At 36.4% G+C, this 16947-nt stretch overlaps 1 protein-coding gene across 9 annotated transcripts in view; it reads left to right on the top strand.

Annotated features, from left to right (window-relative positions):
- Positions 1-12059: 12059 nt before the first annotated feature.
- The window catches only part of LOC143033961 (KICSTOR complex protein SZT2-like), a 278573-nt gene continuing 273685 nt past the window's right edge, over positions 12060-16947 (top strand). For 5 of the 9 annotated variants that reach the window (XM_076199683.1, XM_076199687.1, XM_076199686.1 and 2 more), the window contains exon 1: positions 12060-12311. In XM_076199683.1, the coding sequence (XP_076055798.1) occupies positions 12264-12311 (48 nt within the window). In that variant the 5' untranslated portion in view covers positions 12060-12263. The remainder of the gene's footprint in view (positions 12312-16947) is intronic. The other 4 variants (XM_076199688.1, XM_076199692.1, XM_076199685.1 and 1 more) reach the window with 1 other exon arrangement.

Below are 16947 nucleotides of genomic sequence, written 5' to 3' on the forward strand. Positions count from 1 at the left end.
TCCATCTTCCATTATCTTATTTAATGTTATCCTTGTGTCCTCTAACATACTTTTATGTTCTCCCTCATCCCACGAGGCTGTTTTTGGAGGCACATAATTTACTACAAACTTTCTACTCTTCCTATCTTTGTCTTCCACTTCCATCATAATCATCTCTACTCTATTTTTTCCATATATGACATTCTTCACATCTATATCCTTCTTAGTCAGGAACATAACTCCACCCCCTTGTTTTCTCTCTATTTCTAATCCAACAATTATATGCACCATGTCCTACACTGTTGGGTGGTAGTGGACCTTTCAATTTTGTCTCTACAATTCCCATTATGTCCGGTTCTTTTTCTTTCAGGTAATCATTCAGTTCGTTCAAGCCTGTTATTAAGCCATCTATATTTGTGTAAGATATTTTCAATTTTCTGCTACTCCCATCGTCTTTTCTGTTCCCATTCCGTTTTTCTCTGTTATGTACCATTTCCTCACTTTCATATTCACTACTCTCCAATAGAATTTCTCTTTTTCTGTCTCTGTTCTTCTCTCTTTTTTTTCTTACCTTCTAGTCTTTTTGCTTTCTCATCCTCTCTTTCCTCTTTGTTCATTTCTCGTTTTATCCATACCTGTTTAAATTGTTCACTGTTTGCTAGTTTTCCTGTTTTTGCTAAGATATTCTCTGCTGTTGTTTGTGACCTGAATTTGATCTTAATTGGTCTGGTCTTATCTGTATTGTATTTCCCTAGTCTATATATTTCTTTTATTTCTTTTCCTGTTTCTGCTCCATCTTCTTGAACTACTTCTAATGTCTTATTTACTTTCTCCTTCTCCTCCCTTATTCTTGTAGTCCAATTTGTATTATATTTCTCTTCCATTCCCAATATAATTATACATTTCTTTTTATCCGCTAAATCTCTCACTGTATTCTCTTCCTCCCCCATCACTTTAATAATTGTGTCTTTAGTTTGATCTTTCATCTGTTGTGCTACTATATCCTTAAATACAATTTTGTTATTCTCTTGGACTTTTTTCCAACCCTGTATTTCTTTTGCTATGGACTCTTTATTATTCCTCTTTAATTTTTCATTCTCATTTTTTACTTCTTTTAACTGTCTTTTTAATTCTTCTATTTCCTTAGTTAGGGTTTGGTTCTCCTTCTTTAACTCTTCCAATTTATCAACCCTCTGTGCTATCTTTGTAAGTTGACCGAACCTACTCTCCCAATGCTCGGTCATTTTCTCTAGTTTTTCATCTAGACTTGCTAATCGGGAGAGGTTGGCATCCCCCCTCCCTCATTATATCCATGGAAATTATTATTTTCACTTTCCATTGTGTTGTTCTTATCTATATTTCTAACCTTGATGCTTTTACTGATATTTTAGATTTCCCCTGTGTCGTCAGCTGACCTCTTGTTTACATTTTTTTTTTTTTTTTTTTTTTTTCTGTCAGGGGAGCCCGTTCGTCTCCTTCCTCATTTCCTTCCATTTCCCTCAGTAATTCCTCCCCTTCTCCCCTTTCATTACCTTTCTACTACACCACGATCTTTCCCCTTCCCTATTAATACAAAAAGGTATTTCCTCGTAGTTGAAATCTACGAAAATTGCGTTTTTTTCCGGAGTTCCAATCTTCGCCGTCAATCCGACGATTGTGTGTATTTACCTAGTTGTATTTACCTAGTTGTATTTTTTTTATTGTCTTTTTTCCCGTCTTTTCCACAATCTCTCTCTCTCTCATCTAAGTGTCTGTAGTTCAAGTTTTTCTAGTCTCTCTTCTATTTTAAGCTGTATTCTTTCAAGTTTTTTTATTTTTTTTTTGTACTTGGTGACATTTCTTTCATATTCCAATCTTTCTTATCAGATTTTCTTCAAATTCTTCATCCAGGTATGTTTTTATTGTTCTTATTTATGATTCTGTAAATCTCTATCAAATCTATGTCTCATGTTTCTAGTCTCTTCATATGATAGTTTTGAGATGTTGGTGCCAATTTTGTAATTGCTCTTTGTATTCTTCAAGTTTTTTTACATTTTTTTGTACTTGGTGACCATATCGTTGCTGCATATTCCAATCTTGGTCTTATCAGGGTGATTAGGATTTTCTTCACCATTTCTTCATCCAGGTATGTAAATGCAACTTTGATTGTTCTTATTAGATTATAAGTCTCTCCAAAAATCTTATTTATTTATATGTTTCTCAGGTGACATATTATTCATAACAATGACTCCCAGGTCCTTCTCATTTTCTACTTTTTTTATTCCTTCTTCTCCCAATTTATATGCTCCTGTTATTCTGTTTTTGCTTTTTCCAAATTCCATTATACTACACTTTTTTGTATTGAACTCCATCTCCCATTCCTCCATTCTTGTACTTTATTTAGATCTCTCTGTAGTGATTCACAATCTTCTTCAGTTTTCACTCTTTTCAGTAGTTTTGCATCATCTGCAAAGAAGCTCATATAGCTTTCTATTCCTTCATCCATATCATTAATATATATAGCAAACATTATTGGGACCAGAACTGTTCCCTGCGGAACACCGCTTATTACTTCATCCCATTTTGAGTGTTGGTTTCTTATCACTACTCTCATTTTTCTTTCTTGCAAAAAGTCCTCCATCCAATTTAGTAGTTTGCCCTGTATTCCTCCTTCAGTTTCTAATTTCTTAAGCAACTTCTTATGTGGTACTTTGTCAAAAGCTTTCTTTAGATCTAAAAATGCACAGTCCGCCCATCCATCTCTTTCCTGTATTATATCTATTAGCCTTGAATAGAAACATATTAAATTGGTGACGCATGATCGTCCTTGTCTGAATCCAAATTGCCTTGGATTTAACACTGTTTTTTTTTTTCTAAATATATTACCCATCTACTTTTGATAATTCTTTCACAATTTTTTTGCTATTGTACTTGTTAGAGAGACTGGTCTATAGTTGGTAGGTTCTTCTTTATTTCCTCCTTTGTATATAGGTACTATATTTGCTTTTTTCCAATCTTCTGGAACTTTTCCTTCTTTCAAGGAACTATTTAGTATGCTATGTATTTTGTCTGCCAGTTCATTCCTGCATTCTTTTAGTATCCAGTTTGCTATTTCATCTGGTCCATGCGATTTTCTGACATCAAGATTACTCAAGTGTGTTAATATTTCATTCTTTGTTACTTCTATTTCTTCCATAGGGGGGACTTTCTCTTTCCATTCGTTCTCTTCAGGTTGTATGTTCTCCCTTGTAAACACTGATTTAAAATGTTTGTTCATAATTTCCGCCATTTCCATTTCCTCAGTGTATTCAACTCCCTCCTGTCTTAATTTCTCCAAGTCTTGTTTGTTTTTCAGTTTATTGTTTACAAATCTGTAGAATAGTTTCGGTTGATCTTTACACTTTTCTATGATATCTTTTTCATATTTTCTCTTTTCTTCTCTGCACATTTGTACATATTCATTTCTATAGCAGGTATATATTTTCCATTTTTCAGGTCTTATGTCTTTTTTCCATCTGGTCCAGGCTTTGTCTCTTTTGTCTTTTAACTCCCTACAGCTTTTGTTGTACCAGCATTTTACATATTCTTTTTCTTGTTTTTGTCTTGGGACATACTTTTCCACTCCTTTTTTGTAAATTTTTGTCAAAATATTCCATTTCTCTTCTACTGTTGTTTCTTTTTTTGTATATTTCTTCCCAGTTTTCCTTTTGAAAGAATTCTCTTATTTTATCAAAGTTTGTTTTTTCATACATCATTCTTCCTTTTCTGTATTGTTCATTTCTTTTCATATATTTTTCTTTATTAAGTTCCAGTTCAATCAATATGTGGTCACTTTTACCTATTGGTGTTTTATATTCAATTTTGTCCACTATTCTAGGTTCGGATGTAATTACTAGGTCTAGTTTCGATGGCTCTTCTTCATTTCTATACCTAGTGTTCTCCTGTATCCATTGTGTCATTGTATGGTCAGTAACCATCTCGAATAGAGCGTTTCCCCATGAGCCGTCTCCACCCTTTACTGTCATTTCTTCCCAGCAGATTTCTTTGCAATTAAAGTCGCCCATCATAACTATTTTTCCTCCCTCTTCCATTTTCTTGTTTAATGTTATCTTTGTGTCCTCTAACATACTTTTATGTTCACTCTCCTCCCATGAGGCTGTTTTCGGAGGCACATAATTTATCACAAATTTTCTGCTCTTCTTATCTCTGTCTTCTACTTCCATCTTCTACTGTATTCTTTCCATATGTGACACCCTTCACGTTTATATCCTTCTTAGTCAGGAACATAACTCCACCCCCTTCCTTTTTCACTCTGTTTCTAATCCAATAATTATATGCATCATGTCCTACACTGTTGGGTGGTAGTGGACCTTTTAATTTTGTTTCTACAATTCCCATTATGTCTGGTTCTTTTTCTTTCAAATAATCATTCAGTTCATTCAATCCTGTTATTAATCCATCTATATTTGTGTAAGACACTCTTAGTTTTCTGCCACTTCCATTGTGTTCTCTGTTTCCCTTTTGTTTTTCTCTTGTATGTCGACTTTCTTTAGTTTCATATTCACTACTCTCCAATAGAATCTCTCTTTTTCTGACTCCGTTCTTATCTCGTTTTTTTCCTTTGCTTCAAGTCTTTTCTGTTTTTCTTCCTCTCTTTCCTCTTTATTCATTTCTCTTTTTATCCATACCTTTTTATATTGTTCACTTGTTGCTAGTTTCCCTGTTTTGGATAAGATATTCTCAGCCGTAGTTTGTGACCTGAATTTAATCTTAATTGGTCTGGTCTTGTCTGTACTATATTTCCCTAGCCTGAATTTCTCTTCGATTTGTTTCATTATTTCTGGTTCATCTTCCTGAACTAATTCTAGTAAATTTCTTACTTTTTCATTTTCCTCCTTGATTCTTGTGGTTCTATCTGGGTTATGTTTCTCTTCCATTCCTAATATAATTATACATTTCTTTTTGTCTGCTAAGTCTCTTACTATATTCTCCTTCTGTCTCATCACTTTAATAACTGAGTTTTCAGTTTGTTCATTCATTTGTTGTCTGATTATGTCAGTGAATGCAACCTTGCTATTTTCATGATTTTTTTCCAACCCTCCTTGTTCTCCTTATTATTCTCCTTTAAGACTTTATTCTCATCTTTTACTTCTTTTAACTGTTGTTTTAATTCTTCAATTTCCTTAGTTAAGTTTTTGTTCGCCCTCTCTAGTTCTTCCAATTTTTCAACTCTTCGTATAATACTGTCAACATTACCGAACCTACGCTCCAAGTCCTCGATCATCTTATCGACCTTCTCTTCTAGTCTTGTCAGTCGGGGGGGGGGGTTTGTGTCCCCCCCACCCTCTTTAAATCCCTGGAACATATTCTCGTCACTTTCTACTGTATTGCTCTTGTCTATACTTCTAATCTTTACCATTTTATTAGACATTTCGTCATCATCGGGAGGCCTTTTGTTTACCTTTCGCCTGTCTGCCTGGGCCAAGTCTACTCCTTCCTCATTTCCTTCCATTTCCCTCAGTAATCCCTCCCCCTTTCCTCTTTCCCTACTTTCCTACTATTCCACGAGCAATTTCCCCCCCACCCTGTAAATACAATAGGCACTTCTCTTTGTGTTGGGATCCACAAACTTCAATTCTCTTCAGAACGTCTTCTAAGTCGTCCATTCGTTGAAGTGTTTGTGTGTGTGTGTGTGTGTGTGTGTGTGTATACATATATATATATATATATATATATATATATATGTATATATATATGTATATATATATATATATATATATATATATATATATATATATATATATATATATATATAAAGAAATTAGAAAGGGCAACGACAAAGATGGCACCAGTACTCTCTAAATTGACATACGAACAAAGATTGTCCAAACTCAAATTACGAACACTGGAACAAAGAAGAGAAAGAGGAGAACTACTGAGCGTTTATAGAATTATGAAAGGGATGGAAGTCCTCGACAGAGATGATTTATTGAAGTGGGATAAGAGAAAAACAAGAGTACATGAAAAGAAACTCAAAAAGGATAATTATAGAAGAGATCTAAAAAAGAATAGTTTCCCACACAGAGTGGTAGATATCTGGAACAAATTGGATGAGGCAACAGTGTGTGCAAATACTATACAAGATTTTAAGAACAAACCAGATGCTGAAAGACACAAAGACGGATAACTACGAGCACAGCTCTCTTCCCGTATAATACAACTAGGTAAATCCAACTAGGTAAACACACACTTATACACACACACGTCGGTCGAAGTGACAACGAAGTTTGAAACTCCAGGAAAATTCAAGTTATATCGATCTCAACAACGAGGGAATACCTTTGTTGCTTACAGTAGGGAAGGGGAAAGCTCATGGTGTAGTGGGAAGGTGAAGAAAAAGATGAAAGAGGGATTACTGAGGAAAATGGAAGGAAATGAGGAAGGGGACGAACGGGGTGTAAACAAAAGGGGTGCAGAACACACAGACGAGGAAGAACAAGGAAGCAGAAGTGTCAAAAGCAGAAATATAGATAATAGCAGATAAATGCAAAGAGAAGATAACTGCTTTTATGGATTTAATGAGTGAGGAGGTGACAACCTCCCCGACTAGTAAATCTAGAGGAGAAAAAAAAAATGAACGAAGCATTGGTGGTTAGGTTTACCCAAAGAGTTGGTAAATTGGGAGTACTAAAGAAGGAGAATCAAAACCTAACTAAAGAAATAGAAGAATTAAAAAGACAGTTAAGAGAAGTAAAGGATGAGAATGAGGAATCAAAGAGGAATAATAAAGATAATAAAGATTCCATAGCAAAAGAGGCAAGTGGTTGAAAAAAAGTACAGGAGATCAATAAAAGTGAATTTAGAGATATAGTGAAACAGCAGATGAAAGAACAAACTAAGGACACATTTATTAAAGTGATAAGGGAGAAAGAGAATATAGTAAGAGACTTAGCGGATAAAAAGAAATGTATAATTATATCAGGGATGGAAGAGAAGTATACTCCAAATAGGACTACAAGAATAAAGGAGGAAAAGGAAAAAGTAAATAAGACATTAGAAGTAGTTCAAGAAGATGAACCAGAAACAAGGAAACAAATAGAAGAAATTTATAGATTAGGGAAATACAATACAGATAAGACCAGACCAATTAAAGTTAAATTCAGGTCACAAAGGACAGCAGAGAATGTCTTAGCAAAAACAGGGAAACTAGCAGACAGTGATCAATATAAACAGGTATGGATAAAAAGAGAAATGAATAGAGAGGAAAGAGAGAAGGAGAAAACAAAAAAGACTAGAAGCTAAGGAAAAAACGAGAAAATAACGGAGTCAGAAAAAGAGAAATTCTATTGGAGAGTAGTGAATATGAAAGTGAGGAAATGGGACATAGCAGAGAAAAACGGAAGGGAAACAGAAAACACGATGGAAGTAGCAGAAAATTAAAAGTGTCTTACACGAGTATAGATGGCTTAATAACAGACTTGAACGAACTGAATGATTACCTGTAGGAAAAAGAACCGGACATAATGGGAATAGTAGAGACAACATTGAAAGGTCCATTACCACCCAACAGTGTAGGACATGGTGCATATAATTATTGGACTAGAAACAGAGGTAAAACAAGGGGGTGGAGTTATGTTCCTGACTAAGAAGGATATAAATGTGAGGAATGTCACATATGGAAAGAGTAGAGTAGAGATCATTATGATGGAAGTGGAGGACAGGGATGGGAAGAGCAGGAAGTTTGTAGTAAATTATGTGCCTCCTAAAACGGCTCCGTGGGAAGAGAAAGAACACAAAAACATGTTAGAAGACACAAGGATAACACTAAATAAGATAATGGAAGATGGAGGAAGAAGAGTTATAATGGGTGACTTTAATTGTAAAGAAATCTACTGGGAAGAGATGACAGTGAAGGGTGGAGATGACCTATGGGGAAATGTACTACTTGATATGATTATAGAACATACAATGACGCAATGGATACAAGAGAATACTAGGTATAGAAATGAGGAAGAACCATCGAGACTGGATCTAATAATCACATCAGAACCCAAAATAGTGGAAAAGATTGAATATAAGACACCAGTAAGTAAAAGTGACCACATATTGGTTGAGCTGGAACTAAATGAGGAAAATACATGAAAAAACGAACAATATAGAAAGGGAAGATTGATGTATGAAAAAACAAATTCTGATAAAATAAGATAATTCTTTCAAAAAGCAGACTGGAAAAGAATACACAAGGAGAAAACAACAGTAGAATAGAAATGGAATATTTGGACAAAAATTTATAATGGAGTGGAAAAGTATGCTCCAAGACAAAAGCAAGAAAAAGAATATGGAAAGTGTTGGTACAGCAAAAGATGTGGGGAGTTAAAAGACAAAAGGGATAAAGCTTGGATAAAATGGAAAAAAGACAAAAGACTTGAAAATGGAAATATATACTAGTTATAGAAATGAATATATACAAGTGTGCAGAGAAGAAAAGAGAAAATACGAAAAAGATGTCATAGAAAAATGTAAAGATCAACCAAAACTATTTTACAGATTTGTAAACAACAAACTGAAAAACAAACAAGAATTAGATAAACTACGACAAGGAGGAGTTGAATACACAGAGGAAATAGAAATGGCAGAAATTATGAACAAGCATTTTAAATCTGTGTTTACGAGGATATCGAGTGGGAGGAGAAAGTCCCCCCTATGAAAGAGATAGAAGTAACAAGGAATGAAATAATCACTTGAGTAATCTCGATGTCAGAAAATCGCATGGACCAGATGAAATGGGAAATTGGATTTTGAGAGAATGCAGGAATGAACTATCAGACAAAATACATAGCCTAATAAACAGTTCATTGAAAGAAGAAAAAGTTCCAGAAGATTGGAAAAGAGCAAATATAGTACTAGTATATAAAGGGGGAAACAAGGAAGACCCTACTAACTATAGACCGGTCTCTCTTTCAAGTACGATAGCTAGCTAAAATTTGTGAAAGAATTATCAAAAGTAGATGGGTAAGGTATTTGCAAAAAAAAAAAAAAAAAAATCCAAGGCAATTTGGATTTAGACAAGGACGATCATGCGTCGCAAACTGAGTGTGTTTCTATTCAAGGCTAATAGATGTAATACAAGAAAGAGATGAATGGGCTGATTGTGCATTTCTAGACCTGAAAAAAGCTTTTGATAAGGTGCCACATAAGAAGTTGCTAAAGAAATTAGAAACTGCAGGGGAAATACAGGGCAAACTGCTGAAGTGAATGGAAGACTTTTTGCATAAAAGAAAAATGAGAGTGGTGATAAGAGACAAAGACTCTAATTGGGATGAAGTGATAAGTGGAGTTCCACAATAATGTCCCAATAATGTTTGCTATATATATTAATGATATGGATAAAGGAGTTGAAAGTTATATGAGTTTCTTTGCGGATGATGCAAATTGTTGAAAAAAATGAACACTGAAGACGATTGTGAGTCACTACAGAGTGATCTCAATAAAGTATGGGAATGGAGTAGGAAGTGGGAGATGGAGTTCAATATTAAGAAGTGTACTATAATGGAATTTGGAAGAAGCAAAAAAAGAATAGTGGTATCATATAAACTGGGAGAAGAAGAAATTAAAAAAGTAGAAAATGAGAAGGATCTGGGAGTCATTATTATGAATAATATGTCACCTGAGAAACATATAAATAAGATTTTTGGAGAAACTTATTATTTAATAAGAACAATCAAAGTGGCATTTACATACCTGGACGAAGAAATGGTGAAGAAAATACTAGTCACTTTGATAAAACCAAGATTGGAATATGCAGCAACGACATGGTCACCAAGTACAAAAAAAAAAATGTATAACAGAACTTGAAAGAATACAATGAGCAATAACGAAATTGGCACCAACGCTCTCAAAACTATCATATGAAGAGAGACTAACAAAACTTGAGCTACAGACATTAGAGCAAAGAAGAGAGAGAGGAGACTTGATTACTATGTATAGAATCATGAAAGGCATAAAAACTATTGATAGAGAGGATCTGATAAAATGGGATGTTAAAAATACAAGAGGACACGGAAAGAAAATCAAGAGACAGTTATAGAAGAGACTTTAAAAAGAACAGCTTTCCCCACAAGGTAATAGACGTTTGGAACAAGTTAGATGAGAAAGTGGTGTGTGCAATAACAATACACGAATTTAAAAACAGTCTAGATAAAATGAGATATGAAGCCGGGACACCACGAGCATAGCTGAACCTGCCGTAAAATACAACTAGGTAAACACACACACACACACACACACACACACACACACACGGGTCATTATAAAATTGGAAACAAGTCAAAAAAGTCGATTCGGAAAGGAACCTAGGAGTAATTATCTCAAGTGACTTGACACCTGATAAACATGTCAATAAATTATTCGGAGAGACTTATAACTTATTGAGATCAATGAAAGTGGCCTTCGACTACATAGATGAGGAGATGGTAATAAAATAGCCGTTACACTGATAAGATCTAAACTAGAATATGCTGGAACACTGTGGGCTCCTACCACAAAGAAGAACATAAGAAAATTAGAAAGAATCCAAAGAGCAGCTACAAAAATGGTACCTACACTGTCAAGTCTGACATACGAACAAAGATTGGAGAAATTACATCTGTCAACACTAGAACAGAGAAGAGAAAGAAGCGATTTGTTGACCATTTTCAGAATTATGCAAGGGATGGAAATTATCGATAAAGACGACTTATCAAAGTGGGACAGAAGAGAAACAAGAGGACACGAAAAGAAACTAAAGAAAGACAGTTACAGAAGAGACCTGAAAAAATAGCTTCCCACACAGTGATTGATGTCTGGAACAAACTGAACGGAGAAGCAGTGAATGCCAGAACTATACACGATTTTAAGAATAAACATGTGGAGAGATACGAAAACGGTTCACTGCGGGCATAGTTCTCGTACCGTAAAACACAACTAGGTAAACACACACACACACACGACTTGCTGCCAGCACGGCGGTTCTGGTTCGAATCCCGCCCAGGGTTACAAAATAATTTCAGTATCGCTGCGCTGCAGATCGTTACTCCAACTCTCGTGGGTGGTGAGCTGGGCGTGTGTATGCGTGCAAGGTCACAGGATTACCCATAGATCGGTCACATATGAGTTCTCTTCAGGGAGGGTAATAGCTGTTGATCACGAGTCCAACACATGATCCAAGACCATGGTGAATCACACACACACACACACAGTACAAAAAGAAAGAATATAAGAAAAATAGAAAGAATCCAAAAAGCAACGACAAAGATGGCTCAAACACTTTCGAAATTGACATACGAGCAAAGATTGTCTAAACTGGAACTACCAACCCTGGAACAAAGAAGAGAAAGAGGCGATCTATCAGCTATTTACAGAATCATGAGAGGCATGGAAATCCTTGACAGAGTAGACTTATTGAAGTGGGATAAAAGAAAAACAAGAGGACATAAAAAGAACATCAAAAAGGATAGTTATAGAAGAGATCTGAAAAAATCCACATAGGGTGGTGGATGTCTGGAACAAAATGGACGAAACAATAGTTTGTGCAAACACCATGCAAAAATTTAAGAACAAACTAGATGTTGCAAGATACAAAGACGGGTTACTACGAGCATAGCTCCCCTTCCCGTATAATACACATACGTTCAAAATAACTAATTTTCCTTCCTAGCGTCCACAAACTTTACATGATATTCGTACAAGAAAGACCCATGAAATTCGATGTAAACAAAACAATTAAATGTGTGTTTTTGTTGCCTTCATTTTGTCGTGCATCCGTTAGGGGCAGCAATGTCGATTACTCTCCCTCACCTCCCCTCCATTGATGCAGACGATTCTGTAAATGAAAATAAAGTACAATTTGGACACTACCCACCCGATTCCTTTTTCGCTTAAATCTTCTGCCAAAAAAAAACGTAATATAAATGCGTCAATTAAACATTTATCCGTAATAATAATAATAATCAGTTATAAGATTCGCTCGTATCTCCTAGATATTTACACATATTTAATATAAAAATGCGTTTGATGGTGAATCTTTGTAGCCTCTATGGAGACCAGAGTTGAATATGATAAAGTCGTTAGTTACTGTTTGTCAACAAGTTTGATAATGGGTGTAGGAAGACTGGTTTCTGAATCACTCGAGAACGATAGCACAGCAGTGATGATAAACACTTTGTGCGAGTACCTCTGACATTCGCACTAATGTTTAAACTATTGGTGTATCGTAATGATCTTGAAGAAACATGAAAACTAGTGTTGAAGATTATGTTCTTTAAATCATGGTAGAAATAAGTAAAGAAGAAATCACTCCGTCTTCAAATGATGAGGTGAGAGATGTGTTTATAACTTTATTGCGTATATCTAATAATTTTCAAAAGAAAAATCTGCCCGTATATTGTTTTTGTGTGAGTCTGGTTTTAAATTGTGTAAATGCAATATTGTAAGTCTCATATCTGTTAGATTTAAACCTGTCACTGTGAAGGAAGTTCTCTCAGCTGAATTGAATAAAATTGCCCCGGGTAAGCTAGAACGAAATTAATGAATTGATGCAAGGAAAACCTTAATAATTTATTATAATAATTGAAGAAAATTTGAACTAGTATTTAATGTTTATTATGTTTAATCCTTTTGCTTTAGTGGGGATTTCCTACAACCAAGTAGAATTGCCTGATAATTACTCAAACCATGTAGAATGCAGTTAAAGGGTTAATGACTGCATGGTCATGGCATGAAGAGGAACACAATCATCAATGGAAATAAATGACAAATGTCATGTGCTGTATTATGACATCCTCACAATTTTATAACTGTGTATATGATTGCAAATAAAAGCAAAATGACAAACAAATTAGGACTGTTGTCAATATCGATGACCTTGTTACTATGTAAACAAATTACAATGTGACATTTGATCAGTATTGTATTACTTTCAATATCTATCCTATGGCAGTGATTTGCAAATCCCAGTCATTACAGATGTTTAGCAATACACTCATCCCTTGTGGCTTGTTTCAACAAACCTCTGTAAATTTAAAAAAATGCATACCTATGCATTACAGCAATAGAGAACTAAATGATAATTTTGTAAATTGTAATACACCAATGTAATTAAGTTATTGTTGGCAGAAATTAATAAAAGAAAAGGTTGCTAAAAGCTATAAACAAAGAAATGTAATGTAGTTGCTTAGGCTGCTTGAGATTCCATCTTTGTTTTGGTAGAGGTGGAGACCTAAGAAATTAAAGTATGATAAATTCATCTAATCTAATCTAACCTACCAACCTAACTTAACCTAACCTACCTACCGACCGACCTACCTACCTACCTACCTACCTACCTACCTACCTACCTACCTAACTACCTACCTACCTACCTACCTACCTACCTAACCTAACCTGCATTTAATAATGCGGTACCTGTAATTCTTGAGGTCGTCAGGGTTTGTCATCGTCTCCGACCTCTAAATCTTTCGAAACAAAGATGGTGTTTAAAGGAGTCGAAACGACTTCATTCATTTCTGTGTAGGTTTTAGCAAAGTTTTTTTATATTGATTTCTGCTAAGAAAAATATTTATTACATTGATGTATTATAATTTACAAAATTAATATTTAATCTTCTAATGCTATACCATGTAGGTGTGCACTTAAAAAAAAAATACCCAGACTTCCATTTAATGGATATAGGAAGCAACGTATAAAATCTGTTGCAGCTGACACAGTTTGTAAAGGGGTTAACACACTGGGTTTCCACAGGCTTCACCAGATTGTAAATCTATACAAATGTTAGACATACTGTTGAAATGTTCTTAGAGAAGTGTAGATTTCTATAAGGGAAGTCATATTCTAGTTATTTAAATAGAGGTAGGATGTGTGATAACCCCTCAAGTCCCATGTGCTATGGATGGAGTTATGGCAGCACTGAACACAAGCTGATTTTAATCTAAATTTTTTTAATTTACTCTCTCATAGTGTATATTTATAGTGCACAGGTATTTTACACTATCAGGTTGTTGTTGTTGTTGTCGTTCCCTAGACTGTCTGTCTGAGCAGTCCCGTCTCCCCAAAGAATGCCACAGCCAAAACTGGGTTTTCCCACAAATCCTTTATAGAGTGTATGTTGTGTTGTTTGCATGCATGATTGTGTATAATGCAGTCTTCCATTATGTGTTGTATGGTATGGGGTGAAGTGTTACATCCTGGGCAGCTATTCACAATGCGGTCATCCAGCCTCTTCTGGTAGCTTAGAAGCGCTGGGTGGTGGCCGCACCGCAGTCTAGCCAGGTGGACTCTGTCCTTTTGTGGGAGAGAGGATTCAGAAGGGTGGATGTCAGGGGGTCTGGCATGCAGCAGTGTGTTGTCTTTCAGTGTGTTAATGGAGCGGTGAGTGATATGATTATGAATATGTTTCCGGAGGCTGAAAACAAATGCACACCTAGACTTAACGCACTTAAGTCAATCACTGGAACAACATTTGGACAAAACAAAGAAACTAATACAACAATATACAAACAATGCATACGCTCAGTGATGAATTATGCGAGTCCTGTATGGGCTCCTAATCTCAGTGAGACACACCACAACACCCTTCAAATCATACAAAACAAAGCCCTAAAAACAATTACAGGCTGCACAAATACAACACCTACAGACCATTTACACCATGAAACAAAAGTCCTCAAAGTCAAGGACCACCTCGACATGAGAGGCACACAAACACTTGCTGCAGCCACCACAAACACATCACACCCGCTACACTACATAGCAGAACACCCACACACACCAAGAAACATTAAAACAACACCCAAAGACCTGTATCACACACAGATACTCTCTTCTCTTCCTCCACAACCACCAAATACCAGCCTCCGGAAACATTATCAGGTTGGATGGTGTGCTTGATTAAATATATAGTACTATATTATTCCTCTTGTAGTTGTTGATGTTAGCCACTACTGACATATTGTCAGTAACTGCAGACAGTCAGCATTATCAGACCAATGTTCCCTCCTTTTTGTCCATTAAAATGAAGGATGAGTGTGCTCAATATTATATAACCTACCTTAACCTAAACAAAAACCATATTAAGAAAATAATGATGGTAAGTGCTTAGGACAATATTGAGTTGTTATTTTTCATATTGAATGTGTGTTTCTGAACTTATCTGGATGAAATAAAGGGGAGGAGGGATCTCTACATTGTTTTGATTGGAGAATAAAGTACATTGACACACTGGAGGGATAGGGGAAGAAAATATGTTTGTAGAAAAAACCTTCCAGGATTCTTGTACTCCTCTGAATGTGTTAGGGTTAGGTAGGTTGAGTTTGGATAGGTTAGGATGCCCTGTCAAGTATTGATTGGGATTTGGAAAATGTTATTTTCACTGGTGGTGATGATTAGTATTTTCTGTGCTGCAACAGTAGTGAAAAAATTGTGTATTGTCTGTGTTTGCGGTGAATCTTCCATAAAGGTCCTGTCCCATTTCTCATTTTCTCTATCAGCCATACCTTATAAATGGGAAGGGGCCTTTGGGATATATTGATAATGAAAATAATAGGAATTGTTATTATAATGGTATATACATGCATATACTAAGGGCTCTTTCCCTCTTACCTGGGAGGTTGCCAAAGTCAAAAGGTATAATGCCACTCTCACCTATTTCATTCCCACTCATTCCACTTCCATCCACCACCCCTCCTTCCCTCTCATTTTGGCTTCTCATGGACAATGGGTCATCCCTGGATCTTGCCCATTACCCAGGGTCAGAAGCAATGAAGCAAGACACAGCACATCCACAGCAAGACAGCTTCATTTAATCGGCAACACCCCCTCCCTATCCCCTCATGCAGAAACATTTAAGATTTGGGCTGCATCAGAATATCATTCACACATAACCACTTCCTAACCCCTCTCAACCCCCACCCACTGCCTTCTATTCATTACAATATCATTCATACACAACCATTCTCTACTCACCCCTATCTTCTGCCTTCTCCCTTCCTTTCTCAACAGACATTCCCCACTTGCTCAATGCCCCTTTCACCCCATCCATCCATTTCATCCATCCTCCTCATCCTCAGTGATGATATATACATATATATACCAAAGGCTTTTTCCCCCTTACAAGGGAGGTAGCCAAAAAACAAAGGCATAAAAACCACTCCCACTCATTCCATCCCCAACATACTCCACTCCCCTCTACCCTCTTCCCTCCCTCTTATCTTGGCACCTCCTAGATGACAGGTCATCCCTGCATATTGTCCACTCCCTGGATCAGAAGCAGTGTTGAAAGACACAGCACATCCACAGCAAGACTGCTTCATTAAATCGGCAACCCCCTTCTCTGTTGCTTCATGCAGAAAAGGAGAAGACAGGGAGAAATCCCTTTGGGCTGCATCAGTTTAATTCTCATACTTACTCCCTCACCCCCCCCACCCACTCCCCCTCATGCATCATAGCATCATCCATACACAACCATTCTCCATTCATCCTGCATCTTATCCACTCCCGTGGGTTAGAAGCAGTGTTGCAAGACACAGCACATCCACAGCAAGGCTGCTTCATTAAATTGGCAACCCCCCCTCTCTGTTGCCTAATGAAGAAAAGGAGAAGACGGGGAGAAATCCCTTCGGGCTGCGTCAATTTAATTCTCATACATACTCCCTCACCCCCAACCCCCCACCCACTCCCCCTCATGCATTACAGCATCATCCATACACAACCTTTCTCCATGCACCCCATCTTCTGTCCTCTCCCGTCCTTCCTCAACAGACATTCCCCTCTTTTCCATTGTCCCTTTTACCCCATCCATCCATCTCGTCCTAGGTCGCCCCCACATGTTCACTCCTTCCACCTCTGCCTACCATACCTCTTTTACTAATCTTTCTTCACTCACTCTTTCCATGTGTCCAAACCATCCCAATACTCTTTCATCAACCCTATCTCCCAACTCCCTTTCCACCTCCATTC

The sequence above is a fragment of the Oratosquilla oratoria genome, chromosome 16 (assembly GCF_046742065.1).
Source record: "Oratosquilla oratoria isolate Oo_2021 chromosome 16, ASM4674206v1, whole genome shotgun sequence".
NCBI lineage: Eukaryota > Metazoa > Arthropoda > Malacostraca > Stomatopoda > Squillidae > Oratosquilla > Oratosquilla oratoria.